We start from the raw sequence: 24,732 nt of genomic DNA, 5'->3' as shown, positions 1-24,732 counted from the left end.
AAATCCAACATCTTACAAAGAAACTATAAAGAGATATAGGAACATATTTGTTCAAAAGAGTCCATCAAGTTTGTAAAAGGTGTTCTTTTTATAGAGAACACTTGATTTGACATTTGGTTATCTTTATCTTTTAGCAGCAAATATTTTTTTAATACAATTAACAGGTGGAGTATGTTTAGCGATGCGATACAATAATTCTATGAGATGTGTCTCAGTAGTCTCACTCCTGTTACATCCACTTTCAGAGAAAAATCACACACTAAAAAAACCAAGTAATTTCCTCCTCGTGCCACACATAGCACACCGTACTGTATAAGGCAGCCAGGAAGGCTGCTGTGTTTCACCTCTGCACAGAAATCACTAGAGATATGATTTCTGGGTTTTCTGTGCAGGGGGAGAGAATGAAGCAACTAGTTGGAATGCCAGGGGCAAAAAGAGTGGGTGCTCTCATCCCACTGCCAACTCAAAAGCTGGAAGCCAATCCTTCACTATCGTATTTGTCCTAATGAATACAGGAAGAGTGGGGTTTGTAAGTCTGCATGTACATATTTGGAGTTGGCTGGGGTTTTTTTTTAAATGTTTTATTTTATTTTTGAGAGAGTGTGTATGTGAGAGAGAGAGAGAGTGCGGGGATGGGGCAGAGAGAGCGATGGGGACAGAGGATCCAAAGTGGGCTCCACGCTGACAGCAGAGCACCTGATGCAGGGCTCAAGATCATGACCTGAGCTGAAGTCAGACACTCAATAGACTGAGCCACTCAGGTGCCTCATAGAGTTGTTGTTGTTTTTTTTTTTTTTTTTGTTTTTTTTTTTTTTTTTTTACGTTTATTCATTTATTTTGAGACACAGAGAGAGCACAAGTGAGGGAGCAGGAGAGAGAGAGAGGGAGACAGAGAGAATCCTAAGTCAGTACAGAACCCGATGTGGGGCTCAAACCCACAAACTATGAGATCATGACCTGAGCCGAAACCAGGATTTGGATGTTTAACCAACTGAGCCACCCAGGCACCCCGTACATATCTGGAGTTGTATATGGACACACAGTTGAAGGAGGAGAGGGGGGAAGAGAGATCAAGGTATTAACAGTGGTGAGAGAAAGACAGACTTGGGAAACTCTACAATTAATATCACAGAAACCCAGGATTTCTAAGGACACAGTAGAAAAAGCACAGCCTAATATAACAGAAATGCCTTATTCAAGTTTAGTGAAAAATCACATCCTTCAGAAAGTCTCAGTAACAACCATTGGCTACAAATAATTTATTTTATTCGAGAAAGAAGAAATATTTCTTCTCCCACCTCACCCCATTACACTACTAATGTAATATGCATGTGGCAGTTGGATAGGTAAAACAAACTGGTGACACAGTAAACTTTTATACTCACAAGGCTACCACCGTAGACAGATGATGGGAACACAGATGGCTTTGCAAAAAAAGGGAGCTGAATGAATGAAAAGTCCTTTGTTTAACTGATCAACCTACTTTTATTGCTTATCCATTGTTCAGGTTCTTACTTTCAACACAGTATTATTTATTTGAAAGTCTTCATATGCTTTATCTTTAATTCTCACAACAATCCTCAAAGTAGGTATTATTAATCCTATATTACAGATAAGGAGGCAGACCTGCAGAGATGCTCAACTATGAGCCACTGAAGTTGCAAAGCCAGGATGAGATTCCATACTGCCTCTGAGTCTTGAAGGCCTTGGGACATAAGCTCTAGTACCTATTACCTAGTAAAGCCAACACTTTCTCAGGGAAAGAAGGATATTTAGGAAGTGTTATGGGCTGAGTTGTGTTTCCCCCAAAATGCGTACCTTGAAGCCTTAATCCCTGGTACTTCAGAATGTGACTATATTTGGAGACTGAGCCTTTAAAAAGGCTGATTAAGTTTTAGGGGCACCTGGGTGGCTCAACTGGTTAAAGATCCGACTCTTGATTTTGGTTTGTGAGTTTGAACCCTGCATCAGAGCCCTGCGTTGGGCTCTGCACTGACAGCATGGAGGCTACTTGGGATTCTCACTGTCCCTCCCCCGTTTCCTCCCTCATGTACCCGGCACATGCTTGCTCTCTTTCTCTCAAAAATAAACATTAAAAAAAAAAAACAACAGGTTGGTTAAGTTAAAATAAAGCCAATAGAGTGGGCCCTAATCCAATCTGATTGGTGTTCTTAGAACAAGAAGACATTTAGATGCAAACAGACACCAGGGGTATGCATCCACAGAAGAAAGACCATTTGAGGACACAACATGAGGGCAGTCATCTGAAAGTCAGGAAGAGTCCTCAGAATGAAACCACCCTGATTTTGGACTTCTAGCCTCTGGAACTGTGGGGAAACAAATTTCTGATTTAAGCAACCCAGTCTATGGTATTTTGTTACAGCAACCCTAGGAAATGAATACGGAAGAGAGAAGAAATCATTGAATGCGCTAATACACACAGACTACAAAAGTTTAACAGCAGCTCATCTGTTGTTCAAAACTAGACTGCGAGACGTTTCAGATTTTGGCCCTGCTAATGAAACAGGAAGGAGTTCCATTCCTGGAGGCACTAAAGGACTGTGGCTCTGCCTGCCAGGCACACCCCTTCCAGGGTATTCCTCTCCTGCTACCCTACCTATCCCTTCTCGATCTCACACACAGAAATGTGGCTGAAACGTCCCCACAATGCCAACATACACACCCTAACAAGCAAGGTACATGATAAATTAAAAGCATTTCAAAGGCATGGCCCAGTGTTGTTACTTCAGATCTTGCTAGAATAACATGACATTTATAAAAATACAACCCACTGGATATTTGGCACAGTTTGGGAATGAAGAATATGTCGACTGAGAAGCCAATACCCCAGGCTGTCAAAAAAATCTCAAGCCAAGATTTCTTTTATAAACATCACCTATCTTTAAAAATTCTACATTCTAGGAAGAAAATGTCTGCTTATTTTCTAAGTCTCTTTTTGCCTGAACATAAAACACATAAACCATACATAAGAACATACTAAATGCTCAATGTTCCACACTGATGGAACAGCTCTGTGCATCTGGCAAAAAGCGGCAACACTTGCAGCCATGGCCATGGGTCACCCTCAGGTGACACACCTATGCAGAGCCCCCATTCAACACCGGCCACCTCCAATCCCGATGAGCACTGAAAGGGGGGTATTTACACATTATTTTTTCAGATACTAGCCAAACAATGTTCCCGTTCACTCTCTCACTCACCTTGGACCATACAAAATTTAACATCTGGGAGGATAAATGCAGCCTCAAAAGCATACGACAAGGGTGAGCAGTCATCGACGAATTCTCCTCAAGCAAAGAGGGTTTGCCAGCCTCCTTCTGAGGTACAGGCCCTGAAAGGCCAACTGTGGTATGTTTGAGTTTCCATCAGGCCTGGTGCTTGCTGGCTGCTGCTACGTTCAGTCAGAACCCCACGGCCCAACTGTCCTATAAACATCGCACCCTTCTGCTAAGAACTGCTTGCCTAGACTTACTCCTTGGAGCCGAGAATATGCTGTTTGAGAGCTGCAGCCTGCATGTTAACTAGCTCTTGGAGCACAGCTGACCCCTCTCTTCTCCAGGGCAGTGACTGCTCTGAAAAAATACGCACATTCACATGAACCTAACAAGAACAGGAAGAAAAGTCCAGATTTTCCTCACCATGTGCCACCCAGCCATGTTTACACTGATCGCAAGTCCTCAGGTTAATCTTCCCCGGCTGAAAACATTCACACGTGCAGTTTACCAGTGTGCAACGGATGGCCTGAAAAATAGAGGAAAAAAAAGGATCAGCATCTGTTCAAAGGTATTGTATTTCTTTACCATTTTAATAAGTAACATCCATTTCCATTTCTAAAGGCTTTATGTTGGTAGGGGCCTGGAGTGTTTTAAAAATAAATTTGGATACCATCAAAATCTCTTACCAAAAAAAAAAGTAAGAAAACAAAGTTCACACACTAATAGAATGTTTCATCTCATTCATATTTAACCTTTAAATTAGAAACATAGACCAAGCAGAATAAGAATAAAGGATTATGTATTCTACAAGATGCTTGATTTGTAACGCTAGGGATCCCAAACAGAACAAAATATTGCTGCTACTATATATTCCCATTTAAGTTTATCCACTTGGCAATAATGCAGGAAAATACATTCTACTACAATAATGCTCAAGTGAAATGTTGGTGAAAGTAAAACATGACATACAAATATTATTATTAGAATGTTACTTTTCTTCTGCTGAGTTTCACTTAGGATGCTTTGTTAATCTTTCAGATACACTTTGAAAGACATCCCTATTGGCTCAATAAAATCTAACATACTTCTGGTATTATTTATCTACTTTCCAATTCCTTGTTTTTCCATTTTGATATATTAATTTCATTTTCATTCCTATTTTGAAAAATACAAAACAACATTCCTTTTACTTTAATGGTGATGTAAGAAACCAAGTTTAAATTTGTTTTTAGATCATATATGGAATAGGAAAAGCCATTTATGCAAACATCTTATATTGGTAACAATCCAACTGGATCTTAGAAAACTGAAAAAGACACTCAAAAAACTTTCTTTACGATTACTTTCTAAAAACATTTTACCAGTTTATATTATAAAGTGAATCCACAGAAAATTAGCATAAATGAAGTGTAACTTTTTATGGATAAAAACCTGTGCTTAAAACTTGTGCAAAAGCTGACCTTATGCTCCTAGACCACACTTAATAAATTTATCTCATATATTTAGTTCTAATTTGCATGGAAATTCTGAAGACAGAAGGGACTTAGTCCGATCATTCACAGATTAACAATCTACTGTAACTATCTGAACTGCCAGGAAAAGATGGCTCTACAGCTTTAGATGCAATCAATGCTTACTGATTTGGGGTGGGGGAGTGGTGTTTGGAGGAGAGGCTGCAACTACCTGAAACTGCAGTTCTACAACTGAAAGATATGCTCACTTACACAGCTTCCAGATGCTCATATTCCTAGAGCTCATATTCCACTTGGAATTTTATAGAAACTGTCTCACTTAGACAGTATTTTAGACATTGTCAACACTGTTGGGCCAATTCCATTTACAGAGAGTAAAACTGGACAGGTTTTACTGTCCCTTATCAGGCAATTTTGAAAAGTTTTTCACTTTCACTAATGAACATTAAATCTATAGTTTCCCTGTTCGGTTTGCAATAAGAGTCTTTCTTCACGATAGACTCCTTCCTTAGATCACCTCCACCTCTAATTTGCTGCTCCATTACCACTGGGGAAACACGCAATTGTATAATCTGCCTGGTATTTCAGGGTTTGTCTTCCAATGTCAACAGTCCAAGTATGTATTAGCCAGGTAGTGAAACTTTGCTTTATGTATCGTGATTTGAAGAATTACTAATAAGAAATAGGAACACCAAAGGAAATGCTGACTAAGCAAGAATAATATACATATTTGTAGGTTATATGAGGAAATACTTCTCCCAAAGTTTCTTATTTCAATTTCAATAGTTTACTGACTGAGCAATATATCAGAATGTAACAGGTTAGAAAGAGCTTCTTTAAATAACATGTTCATTAGTTAATGAACTCACAACTTGACTGTAATATGGTCAAAAAACCCAAACCCAAACAAAACAGTTTAGTTTAGAGGGAGGTGTTTCTACTAAAGAAAAAAAAATGCACTTCACAAACTCTAATTATAAATCCAGATATGGCAACCACATTGAAATGAAAATATTCATGCAATCTGAACAGCTTTAATAAAAGCTTTCAAAAACATACCAAAAAAAAATCACCTCTGCTTTACCAAAATTTAAAAATTCCCAATAAAATGATTTCTCAAGGATTATACGTTAACTCCAGCATAAAAGACAAACATGTTTTAAATCATTACTTTGTTAATATTTATTTTACAAAAATAGCCTAATTTTATATTGTGTTTAAAGCACACTTTTGTCAATTTTAATTATTGCTACATTCAGGACAGAACAAATTAAGAGACTACAGATTTGCTTTATTTTTATGTATAATTATTTATTCACTGATTAAATAATTTATTCATTTGCTCTAAACCAGCTTATGATTTAAATATTTTCTCTAAGTAACTTTATACATCTGGCACATTTGGGAATTAAGTTCATCATCCTTTTTTTATGAATTCTACTCTTTTTGTACCTAAACACACAAACATTGGAACACCTCAACTCCTTTTGTATATAAACACTTAAACACTGGAATGTCCATTTTGTATTTCTATGAATTCCAGAAGGTCTACTTGTTTTAAATTCAGATTTTTATAGACTACAATTGTTCCTTAAGGGAATTATATATATTTAAACAATATGGTCTAAATAAATATTTTGAGTAAGAGACTATTGTGGCTTCAAAGGAAGTTTTATTCTAAATAACATTTTTGAAACAGCATAAAACTTTGACATACTATTTATTCACAACAAAACAGAACCAATGTGATCACTTGCCAACTCACCCACACTTAAAGAAAATAAATTATCATAAAATTATCAAAAGCAGTTAAGCCTCAAAAATGTACATGCTTTACAAGGAGACAGCTGGGAAGAGTAGAAATGGATAAGCTTTCATTTTTGTGAGCATATTCACGTCTTCCTTCATTCAGCCAACATGTGAATTCCTCCCACTCACTGCTGAGCACTCTCAACTATAGAAAATCCAGAGATGACGATGAGGTGGCAGAAAGGGGACACCAGGAAAGGAGTAGACAGTTTAGTCAGACTGTTCCCACCTATATATATCAGGGATCTTCATGCAGGTCTGGCTATCTCAGGTTATCAACCCCTCCATGACTCATCAGGAGTGCTGTTTTTCTTTTCTCAGTTCTTACATGATCAGCATTGACAAATCCCCAGAATAATAACAATGATAAATTTTCTTAAGCCTGCAACTTATTAAAAGTAATTATTCTTTCTGCTTACCTTTACCATGGATTTCTTGAAAGAAAAATCCATGCACCCAACACCTACTGCTTCCACTTCCGCACAACCACCTACATTTTAATTTTGCAATCTGGTTTCTGTCCCACACGTTCCTGAAACTTTCTCCAAAAGGAATGTTCTCATGAATTTTGGTCCCTTTTTCTAGTCTCCTGGTCTTCCGAGACCTCAGTGCAGCTTCCGGCACTCTTCCTTCATTCCTGGGCTGTAGAGACCAACAATCCTAGTTTCACTGGCAACAACTTCTCACTCACTCTCCACTGTAAATAAATACAGGTGTTTCCCACGGCCAGGCTCTCTCATTTTTTATTTTGGCAATTCTATCCCCTCCTCCAGCTTCAAATACTATCATTATGCAAAAACCATTATTTTGGAGCCAAGTACTGTGTTAAGTGGCAAGAAACGGGTGGCAGAGTCCCTGTGTTCAGGGACTTGACAGAGTTTGTGGGCAGTAGGTGTAGAGGAAAGACCCTAAGAAGAGAAGGAAGCCCTCAAAAGGGCTAGAGAAGCAATCATCTCTTTTTATTCCTCTGTCTTTTCTTCTTCCAAAGGTAGGATTTAAAATTTTTTAACAGTAACCTATTACCTAGTATCATTAATAATAGCTAGACTTACTGGATATTAGCCACTTTCTACTTACTAATGTCACATACTTTACAAACATTAGCTCTCTTAATCCTCAGAAAATACCGTGAGGTTAGCACTATCATTACCTTTATTTCACAAATGAGGAAACTAAGGTGGAGATAATTCAGTACCCTGCCTAAAGACACTGAACTAATAAAGCCACAGGAAGCCGACCCAGGTCTGTGTGAACTCTCCATATGACCGAGAACCTTGAGTTATAATCCCATTCAGTCAGGCAATCTTTGGGCAGAGCCCTTCAATCTGCCCACCATTCAACCCCACTGTACACTCTTAACTCTTGCTCATCTTTCAGATTTTAACTCGAATACTACTTCTATTCCTGAGGGCAGCTGCCCTCATTTCCCAGTCAAGTTCCCCATTAGTTTCCTGTTTCACAAGGGGTTTTTCTGTCATAGCACTTAAGACAGTTGTGAATATTTATTTGCAACTTATCTATAATCTATTACATATAAATGTATTTATTCATCTGTGTGAATACTTGATTAATATGTCTTCCCTTCTAGAATTTAAGCTCCATGAGGGCAGTCGAACACGTTTGTTGAGATTACAACGTACACTGGCAAATGACAGGTACTCAAAAGGCACTTGAAATACATGATTCTCAGAGCCTTTTTCCTCATCTCTAACAGTAGCAATAACATCACAAGTGTCAAAGGACTTAAATGAAATAATGACTATAAGGCCCATGGCACTGTGTCTAGTAACAGTAAAAAGTTTCAGGAAATAGAAACCATTTATGACACTAAGAAACTTTCCATATATTATATTTGAATTTCCCCCCATGATTCTTCCCAATGTGCTATTTATCCAATGCTTTATAAAATGTTTAACACATAGTCTTAATGAATAGATTGACACACATGATGCTATATTATTCATACTATAGTCCTCTAAGATAAGCATGACAGTGATTAGTATTTGTTTTTAATATTAGGGATCAGAAATGTTTATATGGATATTACATGGCTCTTAAATGACAGGGTGATTTCCCAATTATTAATCAGTTTATATCCATTCTCTACAGAGAAAGGAAGAAAACATACAATTAAACCAGTAAATTATAAATATTGACATTCAAAGTATATCTAAAATAAAATAGGCCAATTTAGAATAAAAATATTTAATCAAAGTTTGAGCAGTAACATTTTTACATTTGAATATTAAATTAGAGTGCATTTGAAAGTATTCTGGATGAGTTCCAAAGCCATATTCAAATAAGATTCTGTTATCACGAAAACTGAAGTCTCTTCAGCTTTATTATGCTCATAGCTGGCTTGAACTCTGCAAGAATATGGGAGCTAAACATCAATCTTCTCGCCAAATGACATTTCTCAGGAAAACATGGATGGTTGCTTCAGCTAATATTTAGTGTACCTCATAAAAGAACTATAAACAAGTCTAATTAATAAATCTATTAGCCGTTTCTTATCTGGGGACATGTACACAAGTTACATATTAATATAAAATAACAAAAGGCAAAATAAGGCAAGGGGGCAATTAGAAACATAAGACGTATATTCTGAAGCAGTAATCATACAAAGTGAGCAAAAAATTAAAAATTTAAATTCTAGGTTTTGTCTTTCCACAAGAAATACTATTTGCCAGGAGCTCCCTTCAAGTGACCTACATTAAAACTGAATTATGGAAAGAGCTAATCATTAATATAGCATCCATTCTGTCCTATCAGTTTCTATTGTAAATGCAGGTGGGTAGATTCTAAGTATACAAATTAATTGCCTATGATGGCTGTAAGTGACAAGGTTTACCTTTTTTATTTTTAACAACAAATTTCTTAATAAACGGAATTTTCTACTTTGGAAGTCACATGTACATATAAATATGTAAAACTGGCCAATCCTCCATGACGCTACAAAATAGTCTGTGTTACCATGAACTCTTATTAAGTCATCACTACATGTTATTCATCTCTGAACACACAAGCCCAAGAAAGAAAGGTACACATGGTGACAGAGATCAAGTGAACCATTTTATTGAGTAGGAAAATCGTCCTTGAATGACTTTGGTCTTAAAAATAAATAAAAGTGTGGAATAAAATTATCTGTTCACAAATCTGGAAGCCAAGTATTATGTCACAGACTACACTGTAGTAATTACAAAGCAATGGTTGCCAAGCATTATGAAGAGAATGGCCAAAAAGATGCAAAGAGATTAGTGGGACTTCCACACACATTTATAAATCTTGTATATGAAAACCTAAGGCAAATAGAGTACTTCAACAGCAATGTCACAAAGATTCTAAAGAATTCACATGACAGTAATGGTGACTAAGTCAGAAAATAGCTTCCTGTACAAATTTCAGGTCAGTTTTTTCCCCTCTCATTTTCACACAGCTGATACATAAACCTAATGGAAAAGAAACAACTTTCCAAAGAAGTACTTTGAGGGATGCCTGGGTGGCTCAGGTGGTTGAGCATCTGACTCTTGAATTTGGCTCAGGTCAAATGATCCCAGGTTGTGGGATCGAGCTCCCTGTCAGGCTTCTTGCTAAGTGTGGAGCCTGCTTGGGACTCATTCATTCATTCATTCATTATTCATTCTCTCTCTCTCCCCCTTCCCATGAGTACACACACTCTCTCAAATAAAATAAAATAAAATAAAATAAAATAAAATAAAATAAAATAAATAAAACAAAAGTACTATGAGTGTCAACTAACACTTAGAAAATCTATAGGACACTGCCTCTTAGAACTCCTCAGTATCCTAAATTTGTCCAACACACACTGCAGTCTGAGCAAAGAAAACTCAATTTTTTTGCATGGTGGACAGTTACTGGGCCAATATGAACTAGACTACAGCACAAGAAATGGACTTTTACTTGATTACAAAACTCATACAGGATTAAAGCAAAGGTATATCCCCCTGTTTTGCTACAGGATTTTGCAATCCTTGTTTGCAAAGCAAGATACAACAGCATGAGCTGAACAGACACTGAACACTGACCAAAAGATGCAAGGTTTTAAATATCCTACAAAGAAATTTTATAACAACCTAGAAGTCTTATCTAACTCTATTAGACTATTAATATAAATCTATATTTATAACAAGCTGGGTATGTTTTCAGCATTTATACCAGAAAAATACAAACCCGAGTTTGAATGTGCAATGTTCACAGAGTTCACAAAAAGAAATTATCAGTGAATATAAGGTGTACTATAAAAATTAAGGATCCACAGAGTGTTGAACTGCATGTAAATGCCACTACTTGTAATAGAACAGTAACAACAGCAAATGAGAAGCAATGAAGCTAATGCTGTCTGCTTAACAAAACCCATTCAAAATTTCACAATGGAAAATTACAGCAGATGTATGTATCATATTTGGTGGTAAGATAAATTTGAAATTGAAAAATTAACCCTTCAATAAAATGTTCTTTCAAATTTGTCTCAATGTTTTTAATATCATACGAAGAAATAGCAACCTGATCAAACGATCATTTTGTTGTACCTTTGTGCTCTGAAACTTCTTGGTGTCTTCAAAACTAGATTTTGTGGCTGAATCAGAGGATTTGAAAATACACGGTAAGGCCAGACTCACTACAAGGGCCAAATGCCAACGATGTAAACCTGGTCAAGATGAAAAGCTGGACAATTCAAAGATGGTCAAACTTCAACAAAACACCACGACAATAAAATTATTGATCAAGGAAATACATCATCTTCACAATAAACACTTCCAAAATAATTGAAAGAGATTCACTGGGGAAAAGCGGCCTTTCAACACCATTTACTGTTAAAATCCAGAATTTTTAAACTTTATTTTGAGTTTTTCTTAAAAGCTATGATCCCAGGATGCCTGGGTGGCTCAGTTGTTTAAGCGCCTGACTTCAGTTCAGGTCCTCACGGTTCGTGAGTTCGAGTCCTACATTGGGCTCTATGCTGACAGTTACAAGCTTGGAACCTGCTTCAGATTCTGTGTCTCCCTCTCTGCTGTCTCCACTCACACTGTGTCTCACTTTCTCTCAAAATCGAATAAACATTTTAAAAAAATTTTAAGGGGTACCTGGGTGGCTCAGTCAGTTAAGCGTCTGACTTTGGCCCAGGTCATGATCTCATAGTCCATGAGTTCAAGCCCCGTGTCAGGCTCTGTGCTGACAGCTTAGAGCCTGGAGCCTGCTTCAGATTCTGTGTCTTCCTCTCTCCCTGCCTGCCCCTCTCCCGCTCGCTTTCTCTCTCTCTCAAAACTAAATAAACATTAAAAAAATTAAAAAAATTTTAAGCTATGATCCTTCCATCAAGTGGCAAAATCAATAAAAAAAAATATGGCATATTCATATGATGAAATATTATTTGGCAATCAAAAGGAATACTGATATATAGTACAACACAGATGCACCTTGAAAACATTATATTAAGTAAAAGAAACCATTTACAAGACCACATATATAGGGTTCCATTCATACGAAATGTTCATATAAAAATCCATAAAGACAGAAAGTAGTTAGTGGTTACTTAGGGCTTGCAGAGGTAGCTAAAGGATTTTTTGAGGTAATAAAAATGTGCCAGAATGAATCTGATGATGGTTGCGCCCAGCTGTGAATATTCTAAAATCTATTTAATAGTATACTTTAAATGGTAGAATGTATGGTATATGAACTCTATCTCACTAGAGTTATTTAAGAGGGATGAGGGACAAAACTCACTGCATCCTCTGGTTTCTACTGGTGGTGTTATTTAACTCATAAGATAGCATTCCCTCATAAGGTGTTACTTAACTCGTAAGATAGCATACATAATGTAATGGAACACCCTTCTTTAACCTAGTAGGTCTTCAATATACAAATGCTAAATGAGTGGATGAACAGAAAGCAAATGAAAAAATTTCACTGTTCCTTAAATTTGAAAATACCTTCTGCTTTGAAAATATTAAAACTTAATATATCCATTTAAAAACTGGCAATTATTTTCTAAGTCCACTGCTATTTTTCCATCAGGAAAATCTAGGACATTCTTCAACAGACTGGGGGGGCCGGGAAGGTGATTCTCAGTTATGTTCACATACTAATATCAGGATACTAAAACAACTAAGAGAATTTGTTAAAAACTGATAATGATGAATTCTGTCATATATACTAGCAAAAATATTCCTCAATTTATTGTCATGAAAAAGTTACTTCAGCAAAAGTCATGAGGCAAATTTGGTTTAGGGGGAGGGAGCAAAGAGGGGAAACCATAAGCTTCTGAGTAAATGTTTACACATGAGTGTTAATGTTTCCATGACTTTGTGTGAATATATAAACACAAACAGGGAGAAAGAGACATATACACAGGCACATAAATTTTCACAGACATGGATCCAATGAGCATCTGTAGTCATTACCTTACGACCACAACCTACTATCAATCGACATGAGGAAGACCCCATTTAAATAATTTAGGAGTTCAGAGTAAAAATCAACAGCGGGATATAGCCAATTATATAAGGAAAATATCCATGCTTCTATGGCATCAAAGCACATGCAGGCTTTGGAGTGCATGTGTTATGTTTTTTTCCCCCCAATTAAATTAGGCCTATGGTAATACAAGCTATTTTGTTAGGCAATTAGTAATATTAGAGAAACAGGAAATGAAAAGGCATTTCAATTTGGGCAGAAACATTTTATTTTCTTACCTAACAGTTAACAATTAAGATATTCCATTTACTGCCTGTATGCTTACACATTTTACAGACTACTCACACAGGCAGCTGTGATAATTAGAAAGGAAATACTCTTTCAATGAACATACCTATCATCTATTGAAAATAAGGGATTAGCTCGCCATACAAAGTAACCCATTTTAACTAAACTCTGTCTACATTTACCAGAATGCGTAACTTTATATAAGGAGCCAAAGCACCTCTGATATCATATGAATGCTAAGCAATACTCCTCTCATTTCACCTTAATGTTGAATCAGCGATTTTGTATTCCATTGATATACATTTTATTCATTTTCACTAATGCAATTTGAAAGGTGGTAATGTGATTACATTTCTCGGTGGCATTCATGAAAACAATTACTAATATAATATGATGGGGAAGACATTAATAAGGAAGGGATTGATAAAGAGATGCAAGAAGATTTATAAACCTTTAAGCACTTTACAAAGAAATACTTCCTCATTAGGCAAGAAGCAAGACAAGAGAAAGCCTGAGTTCCAGTATTTCAGAAGCAGCTTCAATCCCAGGAATGATGATTTGCATGATGATCTCAGATTTTGGTGACCAAGCAAAGAGGTGCAGGAATAACCCAAGACTTATCCCAAGTTGTGCCCAAATGTAAGACATCATCCTGACTTGATGATGCCTCTCCTTGCCAGGCAGCGTGGGAAGGACTCCTTCAAAGAAGGAGTACCTCTAAATCTTGATCCTCTACAAAAGGAGCTAGCCACCTTATTTCAAATGCCAAGCACAGTAAGCAATCCATTTACCAAGCAAGAACATAAAAGGTGGGTGACCTTTTAACTAAATTTACTCCTCTAGGTTTGTGAAAAGAATTTATCCCAGTGAAGCAACAAGGGAGACAAGTTGTTGCATTTTAGAGTGTATCATTTCAGATGACAACTCTGATTACCCGGGCCAATTGAGGCAGCCTTCGTGAGACTAATAATATCCTACGTTTGTACAGTGCTATGAAGCTTGCATAATATTTCAAATACATTCTCATATTTAATCATCAAAATCCCCCAAATTAGAGATTTTTCAAACAGCAGAAAATGAGGCTCTGAGATGTCCTTAAATGGCCACATCTAGTAATCCAGGGCTCTTTCCACCCTGCCTGTGTATGAAAGGCAAGAAGCGAAATAATCCCCCTTGCTACCCTCCCTCCACAGTGAGATTTCCTCAGATATACATTTTTTTCAGTTACAACAGGAGTTTAAAATGAAGTAAGAGATGTGGACAAAACTACACTCAAAGGGAGAGGTGTGGGTAAAGGTTTAAGCAACTTAAAAAGGTGGGGTAAACTGCTAAGTAAGCAGTTAATTTATACTAGGATTTTCTACAAAATGGTACATTTTAGACAGAGAAAGCAACTCTGAGCAGCTTTTTGTAGAGTTTTTAAATGGTTATACTAAGAAAGGCCAAAATCTAAAAAAAGTGACACAAGGTATCCTTAAGAACACTTGGTTTATTTTATATCACCTTATTTCTACATGTCTTGGGATTGCCCATAAATAAGGAGTGTATCTCAATAAACATTTTAATACTTTCCATTGTGCATATATAACTGTACATCATAATTATGTCTGATTATGAAAGAATGTGTCTCTTTTGCCCAAGAGCAGATATCACCTCAGGAATCATACCCATTACAAATAATAATAATGAGATGATGAACAGTCTACATGCCCTCTTATACGTTATTTATGTTAGGTCACAGATTCCCTAGGGGTCCGTGCTGAGACCTGGACTGGCTTCATTAGAGCTTCATATAAATCACTAAAGGCACATCTTGATTTTACCACTGGCTAGAGTCACCAGAATTTTTCAAGTGAAACCTCTCAGGTAATACATTTTTTAAAAACACAAATACAACGTTATCATTTCTTCTAAAAGGTAGTTTTCTCAAATTCAAAGAGCTACATTCCAATGCTCAGAGAAACCTCACAAATTTCTATGGAATCTATAAGCATCTGAGGGTAAAACGTGCCCTAGAGTATTGAAAAAACATTATTCTCTTTTTTCTTGTAAGGATTAGTTGGTTAAAAGACAAAAGAGAGACATATAGAGAAAGACGGCGAAAAGCAGACCATCTAGCTGCTAACAAATGCTTCAACATTACTGAGCAAATGGAGAAACGTATGCAATGGCTGTCAGGAACTCTGAGCTAACTCTTAAAAATTAAGAAATAAATAGAAAGCCTTGTGGAAAAAAAGGGAGTCTTCCAGAACAATGTTAATGTCATCTTGGGCATGTGGACTGGGTTCACATGTGTGTCAGCTGAATCAACATAATGGGCTATAACAGCTTCGAAGCAGCTAATATGGTCCATTGGGTCAATAATCCGTGAACTAAGAAGGATTTACTTGATAGACTATAAATGGTTCATAAGAACTCAAAAATCACTCCATCAGATCAAAAATCCAATTTTCATATGGTGCCTTTGTACGAATTAGCCAAAAGAAAGTAATAGCTCTAAAGGACTTCAAGGTCTATCAGTTAAAAATTTACTTTTTAAAGAACAGTGTAGAGGAGGAAGAATTAAATGTATCTCTCTCTCTGGTGAACCAACGTATTTTAAGGGGAAAAATACATTTTATGATGGAAAGCTAATATACAACAGGAAATATTCATGGAGCTTCTCATATTTTCCTATGGGTACTTGGATGTATGAATCCAAACAAATGAAAACATACACATACACATGCATCCCCACCCCCTCCCCATATATCTCTGCATACCCATATACATTATCAGTACGTAGACTACAAAACACTGATAGCAACATTCAAAGATGAGGAATTATATTTTATTTTTGCTTCTTTACATAGTCTGTATTGTGGGTCTGTGGTATGAGGCCGTGGAGATGGCACATGGATACTGGCAAATTCTTTCATCTTCATGTATGGAAAAGCAGACAAAAAAAAATATAAAAGGCAAACAGTAGGAACTACAATACATTTTCCACATTTAAGAGAGAGAGGAGCGGGCTGGCTAAAGGGTATATAGTCAGTGTTTACAGATAACTTCAACTTCTGCCTACTCTACACTACAGAGAAATACTAGCCTTATCCTCTATTTGTGGATTTCATTATGTACTCACACTAGGTGATAGTGGTTGCAGATTAATTTTTTTTAATGTAAGTCTATCTATGTGAATAAATGTATTTACTAAGTTCATGGCAATGAAGAAAAGCAGAGAAAAATGCTCCAAAAAATATAACAGGCTGTAATTAGAATTCTTAACAAGAAAGAATTCCTTTCCAAGGGAAGAAAATGTGATCTATCACTTCTCTCTCAAAATGCTATTAGCCTCTCTTCATCATAAGGACAACAAAAAGGAATCTTTTTTCTTTTTACAGGAGTAACACTGAATAAAATAATAGATGTTTTTACATCAAAGTGTATTAGCTATTGACATAAACTCAGTCCTCTTAACCTTTACACAAGGGAAAGAAAAATTCCAATAATTCTGAAATAGACAGATAAAACTTTTCTCTGTGGCTACAGCCATGTACTATTATATGTAACTGCTTATTTTTAAAAAGAGCCTTATTGGTGCTCTCAGAAGGATTTTCTTTTATACATAGCTTTATCCTATAATTTTGTCCCTGTTGGGCACGCTGCCTAAATTTAAACACAAACAGTCAAGCAATGAAGAAACATTAACACATTTACTGTGAACAAAAACTCCCAGTTGTACAGTGAAATTTTAATACATTTCAACTTATCTCTTTTACTAATGGGGAGAGTACAAACCCTGCAGGAATTCGCTCTGCAAACTGGTAATTACAGTAGACTCACTTTTTTATAATGCATATGTATAGTCAGACACAAAAAACCCTGGCTGCCCTTTTGATGTAGGTTACAATAGGAATGTTTTAAAAATTATGAAAATGTACAGCAATTCTAAAGGAATGCATTATTTCATGGAAAACTGTCCTTTAACTCTGTATATGGACACAAACAGACATATATTTAGATATTTGCTTTATACACCAGAAGGCACAAGCTTTATCAGCATGTGCTTTCATGTCATTTTCCCTATAATCTTAGTGTATAGAATAAATCTACTCCTTTTTTTCTATAAAGCTAGATGTGATTTTGAATATCATAATTCATCTCTTACATAAAGATGATATTCTTTCATGTGTCTGGTTTTCCTATTTTATCCCCTCTAGTTTTAGGTATTAAATCTGTATTTTGAGATCTCATAGAATCTCTTTATTAAATAATTAAGGATTCCAAAGCAATAATTTGTCTCTCGGTATAGGCAGGCATAACCCCTTGACAAAAAAGACCCTCGTACATACCTGCACAGACCAGGAACCACATATTCTAATATTAATAATAGCACAGAAAGCCAACAAAAATGAAGTAAAATCTCAGTTACTATTCATATCACTTGCTAGACACTTTACATTTATCTGTCAAATCTTTCGTTGCATAACTTTCTAAGAAATTTCAATCTGATAGAATGTTAAGAAGCTATCAATATATAATTTACATTAAAATCATGTTTCTAAGTATTGGCATACTAAGGAAAAAAACAAAAGCAGAGAAAGCTTTTCAGTAGATATAACATGTGTAATACCTTGAGAATTTTAATAAACAAACAAATAAATAAATCTGCTAAAATGTCTGTGAATGAATAGCATCTACTAATTGCAGGGATACCTATCTGAAAATAGACACCATAAAATTCACATAATGCATAAAACATATAGAATACACTACCAAAATATGCAAGCTGTTGTACAGAAATAATTTTCTGATCATCCAAATTCAGGCAAGAGTTGACAAGAGGTTAACATTCTCAGTCAGCTTGGCTGTGGTAGACTCCACTAGTCATTAGAGGGAAGACAGATTTTAGATATCCTAGAAAAAAGCATCTTGTTTTGATGATGCATACCTAGCTAATATTCGAGGCAATATTAGTAACATTCTAACTTTAGGTCTATCATTATAGAGATACCTTCTTCTACTCTACCATCACCATCCTTCTGCTGCCAAAGTTGACACACACACACTTCACATGCAGATACACATATATAGTACCTGAAATCAAAAAAAAAAAGAAAATCTAACTCGTCAAAGTTCATGAGCCAGGCACTACCTCTGTCACAGACAATGTATATATCCTTGGGCAATAATATCTACTGCTTCTATCTGGCAATGAGATAGCTTACTGCCCATTTTTTAAAAAGCCAAACGCCAAAATACATTTTTTTAAAGTCAGTTTTTTGCAGCTGCCCCTGTTCTTCCTTGATCCAAGAGTTACTAAAAATATCATGTTGTGGCTTTAATATGAATAAATTAATAGGAGTATGCCTCAAGGACAGCTACATGTTACAACTTCAGCCTCTGAAGAATCGATTCACACTATGCAAACACAACTGAGCATTAAAGAGCAACACTTCTAAAATGTATGTGATCTGTCCACACGAAGCATTTGTGCTTTCATGTGCTAAAACTCTGCTACTCCAAAGACAAGGCCAGAAGTTGTGAAACACCAACATATCATCTGCTCCCTCCCAACTAAATTCTGAATGCAAAGTGATCAGGGATAGGAGTTTAACATCAACCATATTCAAATGATTTGAAGGGTTAAATCATAAGTTGTGCTGTAGTAATTTACAACTTTCTTAGGGTCGAAGAATAAGAAGTATAAATTGAAAATTCTAATTCCCTTGCTGCAAGATGCAGTGATAGCTGTCAACGAAAGCCTACATACAACTGCCCTTCAATGACAGGCGCGCGCGCATGCGCGCGCGCGCGCACACACACACACACACACACACACACACACACACCCATTTAACATCTCCAAATGAACACCTCCCTCGATTTGTCTTCCAGTAAAGGTGAAAAGTAGGGTGAGGGAGTCAATTTGAATTCCCTGCACAGATGAAACCTTCTCAATCTGTGCTCTTGCTCTGGAAAGGAATGAAATGCTCAGAGTATTACAGGATACTGGTTAATATGTAAGCAATACATGAAAAAGAGGTAATATATTAAGATGTTTAACACTTTGATACATTTCAATTTTTCTTTACTGATTCAGAAGGTATTTCCATATGTTATGGTGTCTCCACCTCTTCACTATGATTACCCTTAGACAAGTGAATACATTATTGGATGATCAAATACACACAAACTAGCTTTGGTGGTCTACAAAGAATGATAAAGGAAGACACTAGCAACCAATAAAGTTTTACTACATTTATCAGTCACCCACATTCAGAACCCTAATATATCAAAAGCCTATGCCTAGCCTACATTATGTATTTTGAATAATTCCAGAGGGACCGTAAGTAGATGACCACAGACCACAGACATTGCTGTTCATGAAACTGGACATCACTGCCAGACAAAAACAAACAGAACCCAAGCAAACAGAGTATAAACTATATTTCTGCCAAGTACTTCACAGTATTATAAGGTAACTATTTCCTACACTATTTGGACAATTAGTCCATTCCACTTGGGTGAACCATAAATAGATCAAGAAAGCACAATTCATATGATTTAACTGAAATATTATCTGAATATCCACAGAACTGGCAGTGAACATGTTTTAGTATTTTGTGTTTGATCATATCCAGTAAATCTGAGGCTATTATTTTAATTGTAAAATATATTACCTGTGTTCAAGTTAACAACAAAGCACAGCTACCAGATGATATGCCTTGGATACAAGTAAAGTAGGAGTGATAGAATTTTAAATTGGTAGGTATGTGCACAGTGTTGTTTTCCTTTAGACTACTACTCTACAGACAGATTCAACTTTTTACCTTTTATCTAGATATTAACAAATTTTAGAGTTAGACTACATAATGCTTATTTAGCCATATTCTAACTGCCAAAACATTTTCAATATTTACTTCCAGGCAAAAATTTTTGATTCTGTCAATTCATTGAAACAGAGATTTCTCAGGGTGCCTGGGTGGCTCAGTTGATTGGTCATCTCACTCTTGATTTCAGCTCAGGTCATGATCTCACAGCTATGAGATCGAGCCCCATGTTGGCCTCTGTGCTGAGCATGAAGCCTGCTCGGTATTCTCTCTCCCTCTTTCTCTGCCCCTCCCCCACTCATGAGCACTCACTCACTCTCTAAATAAATAAAACAAAACATTAAAAAATAGAGATTTATTCCCCCAAACTAATCTTGCTTGATTTTAATTCCCCCAAACTAATCTTGCTTGATTTTAAAAAGTTAATGAGGATGAGGAAAAATCCTCTGGTGCCAAAAGTGGTATAAAGTGGCAGTGTTGTATCAGCTACTAAAGCTTGTTTGTGCATGAGGCTATTAGATTATATGGGAAGAGTTAATAACTTAAGACTCTGCACAGGTGTCAGGTATGTTACCTTTTTGAGACAACAAAGAATATAAAGTGGACAGGGGGTGAGAAGTGTAAAATGTGTGCTAATAATACCTCCAATGTGAAACTACTTCTTGCTTTCATTTGGAATCACAGAAAATAGTGTAGGTGCATCTTTTCTTTTATTATTTAGACACTATAGATAAAGCAAGGGGAGTCTGTACAATGAATGTGAGAATTATCAATGTGTTGAGAAAGGTTTCTGAGTACTATCTCCATCCCCTTTTGCTGTTAGCCGAATGCTTCCACCTCTTTAAAAAACAAAGCAAAACAAAGCCCTTATCTATTAGATATAAAACAGAACAGATACTGTAAGAATCATCCATAGCACTCTGCGGAAGTACAGGCTGCCAGGACCACACTCCAGAATTAATGAATCAGCATCTCAACGAAGCACAATCCTGAGAGGATTGTGCACCCTTAGAATTTTGCACGCTTGGCACCTCAGTGGCCTCACCCTAGTTTCAGCCCTGTAACAGTCTATATTAGTATGGTGCCCAAAACAGGCATGGAACCATGCTGAGAACTAAATAAATGACATAAATGCAAGGTGATTCTCTGCTTGAAGGACTTCAGGGGCCAAGGGAAACCCCAAACTTGTTTCACATCCCTCTGGATACTGTGAGAGAAGTTAAGCAGTTTCCTGAGGAAGTCCTCATGAGCTTTTCCAGTGTTAGAAAGCAGAGCCTTTCACAGGGAGCTGTGGTCCAAGCCAACTGTGAAGCAAGATCCCACTACATACCCCTGAGCCTGAAACTGATGGAGGGGGAAAGAAAAAGCTAGAAAAGGGCCAGGGTCTGGGTGCCTAAATGGCTATCCGTTTGCATTTTAAATGGATGCAGGGAAGAGACATGAATGATTCATATGACTAATCAATTCCCTTAGTAATTCCCTTCCTCCCTCCTGCCACCACTCACCAATTTTTCAATATGCATTTAAGAAAGAGAGTTTGCCTACAACTGGCAATGACTGCAGTTCACTTCACTATAAATGGAAGTCAGGTAGTATCTGCACATTTTGAAAAGTAATGTATAGGAAAGTGCCCCTCCAATATAACTGCTCAGTTATGCTTCTCTACGCTTCCCAGGCCCCTCCCTTGTACATAATCATCAAAGTCTGGAACACATACAGCAATCAAGTTTCGACATACTTAAAAATTTCTAAGGATAGCGTGCTAATCTGCTTTCATTTCTTTCTTTCTTTCTTTTTTTTTTTTTCTTTTTTTGGTCATTCCAAACCCCTTGCAGCAACTGAATCCTTCGGCTCCAGACCTTTATGAATACAAAGCAGGTTCCTCTCCTAATTTACAGTAATTGTAAGTGAATTGGGCCAAATGGCTCCCAAACTGATTTTTGAAAGACTGATATGCCCTCTTCTGGCTCCTCATTTAAGAAAATGAGAAAACAAAAATGTTAGTTTATTAGGTGCATAAAAATATGAGGTAAAAGGTGGTCTGTTTATTAAACTATGTTTACTACTGATAATTTTAATTACTTAATAGAGAGATTTTCACACATAAGTGATAACATTTGGAAGCCCCAACACTATAAAAGGTGAGGGTACCTTCCAATGACACAGTGCTCAGCAAAGGGCCTTTCATCGAATTTTTCCCCAAGTCAAATAACAATGCTGAAGATGATATAAACTGCCAGAACAGGGGTCAGAAAAGTAAAAGCAGAATATATGTACCCACTAGCAAAATCTGAGAAAAAGTCCTCCCCTTGGTGCCACACACACACCAGCGCGCCCCACTGTATGCCCACGCAGGCCTGCTTTCACAGCTCGGGGCCGACAGCAATGCCAATTAGTGTCAGTTGTGATGGGGTTTTAGAGACACAGTCCTTTGTCTTAGAGGAAGTGGGCTGCAACCACCAACTTACTGTACAGAAGCAACCTAACAACCCATTAGGTGGAAATGACTTTTCAGCCACTTCCTCCAGGGACTACATCAGAAATGATGGCTTAGACAGATGGGAACATTTTTACATTTCTGTATCAACTGCATCCAGGAAGGTGGACTTTTATCATTTAATGCTTCCCAATCTTCATTTCAACTCCTTCTCTCCTCTATCTTATTCCTTCACTCCCTATAGTATTATGATATATAATATTAACTAACAAAATGATGAACTTTAGAAATAGAAGGAGCTGCCTCACTGCATGTATTAAGAGCATTCTATGGGTCACCCACTAAAACTTTTGGGAAGCACTAATAAATTTCATTACTGGAATATCATTTTGGAATAGCATTCTATGTTTTGAAAGCTGTTGATGGTTGCCCTTTATGCCTCCAATTGTCCAACTAGTATTAGATTTGATTAAATCAAGAAGCAAAAGCAATCCTACTCCTTAGTCAAGGAAAGGATGAAATCAGGCATTGCAAACAGGAATGTTCCCACTTTCAATGCAAAGTCAAGACTGAGGCTCTAATCCAGCACTATATCCAGGTGCGTGGGTTGTGACAGGGCTAAAAGTAAAATTTACTTCCCCTCAGCATCAGACAGAATGCTAGTATTATAGAAGAAAACTTGCAATCTGTTAAAAATTTTTAATTTCATTTTCTTTAAAATGTGAATTTAAAAACAAATGTAGGGGCGCCTGGGTGGCGCAGTCGGTTAAGCGTCCGACTTCAGCCAGGTCACGATCTCGCGGTCCGTGAGTTCGAGCCCCGCGTCAGGCTCTGGGCTGATGGCTCGGAGCCTGGAGCCTGTTTCCGATTCTGTGTCTCCCTCTCTCTCTGCCCCTCCCCCGTTCATGCTCTGTCTCTCTCTGTCCCAAAAATAAATAAAAAAACGTTGAAAAAATTTTTTTTAAAAATAAAAACAAATGTAAATTTATTAAATACTACCCATGTAAATACTTGTCAAACATTTAACAGTCAGGTTTGTCTTGTACAGTCCACTTTAAAAGTCATACTCTGTTGTGCATGTACAGAATTGCTTGGTTGAAGGGTATCATTTGGAAACATTAAGTATCCATAGTACAAATAAATATTATCAGCAATAAGCAGATCTCAAACATTTTTTTATAATAGAGATAGGAAATAACCAGAACATCCTCTTTTGTTCAAGATGCTTCAGTGTGGACAAAAGAATATAAGAGGATGGAAGTACTATGACATCTGGCAATAACATGAGGTTATTTGGTAATATCTGAAGTGAGCTTCATAGCCAATACCTCAAATCTCCCATTAGTGTTCCTGCTCATAATCTCAGCTGAGTTTCTTAAAGCATTAAAAGATGTAATTTTTTTCTTTAAAATTCTTTAGGTTTTCTTAAAAACCTTTTTCTCAAGCTCCAACAAATTAGATGTCCTATAAAATATCTTGTACGAACTATTCTGTGACTATAACATGTTTAAAATTTTCATACAAATTGTTAATTTTTCCTTACTCAAATCAAATGTAAAAAGATACAAAGGTTATATAAATTCTCGCAAAAATCATTTTGAGTTTGCATTCTAAATAAAATCTTATATAAATAATATTAAAGGTCTCAAGTTTGAGTTGGATGTTGACAAAATAGTTTCTTTTATCTTGTTCAAATTAGTTCATGATTTTAAAAGCATTAATAATTTTCTTGCTTATTCAATGAAATGTAACATTAAAAGTAGCTATCTAGGTTCTATCTTAACTTCTCTCAGTCTTTATTTCTCTCCCCAAACCTGTACATTTCTTTAAAAACATTTTTTACAAAAGCAGCAATACTGTTAATTTTCATTGTATTCTAACGCTTTAATTTTATGAAACACTTAACTACTATGTTTATTTTTAAAAAGCTGCATGACTTTCCTTAAATATAAATCCTTTTCAAGTAAAAAGATCTTGTAAGATAGCGTCGATAAATGCACAACATTGTGACTGTTCTGAAAGCCACTGAATTGTACACTGTAAGTGGTGGATTTTAATTATATGCATTTTACCTTAATAAACAAATAGACCTTGTAAAACAAAAGACAAATATATTTCTGGATGTCAGTCTGTTTTTATGTGTTTGTTTTAGTTAAACTAATATGGTTACTATACCAAACAAATCCCCTCATTCCTGGGAATTATAAAAATAGAGAATAAATTTTCTTAATGGACATATC

The 24,732-nt window shown here is 36.4% G+C and overlaps 1 protein-coding gene across 26 annotated transcripts in view; it reads right to left on the bottom strand.

Moving 5' to 3' along the window:
* Positions 1 to 24,732, bottom strand: part of BNC2 (basonuclin 2) — a 436,381-nt gene that overhangs the window by 157,045 nt on the left and 254,604 nt on the right. For 23 of the 26 annotated variants that reach the window (XM_027047204.2, XM_027047207.2, XM_053205067.1 and 20 more), the window contains one exon: positions 3,660 to 3,762. In XM_027047204.2, coding sequence (XP_026903005.1) covers positions 3,660 to 3,762 — 103 coding nt within the window. Of the gene's footprint in view, positions 1 to 3,659; positions 3,763 to 6,936; positions 10,227 to 18,236; positions 20,395 to 24,732 lie in introns of those variants that run through there. The other 3 variants (XM_027047220.2, XM_027047213.2, XM_053205070.1) reach the window with 3 other exon arrangements.

Source organism: Acinonyx jubatus, chromosome D4 (genome assembly GCF_027475565.1).
Source record: "Acinonyx jubatus isolate Ajub_Pintada_27869175 chromosome D4, VMU_Ajub_asm_v1.0, whole genome shotgun sequence".
Classification (NCBI taxonomy): Eukaryota; Metazoa; Chordata; class Mammalia; order Carnivora; family Felidae; genus Acinonyx; species Acinonyx jubatus.
Note: the sequence above shows the minus strand (reverse complement) of the source record. Positions and strands in the feature narration are given on the sequence as shown.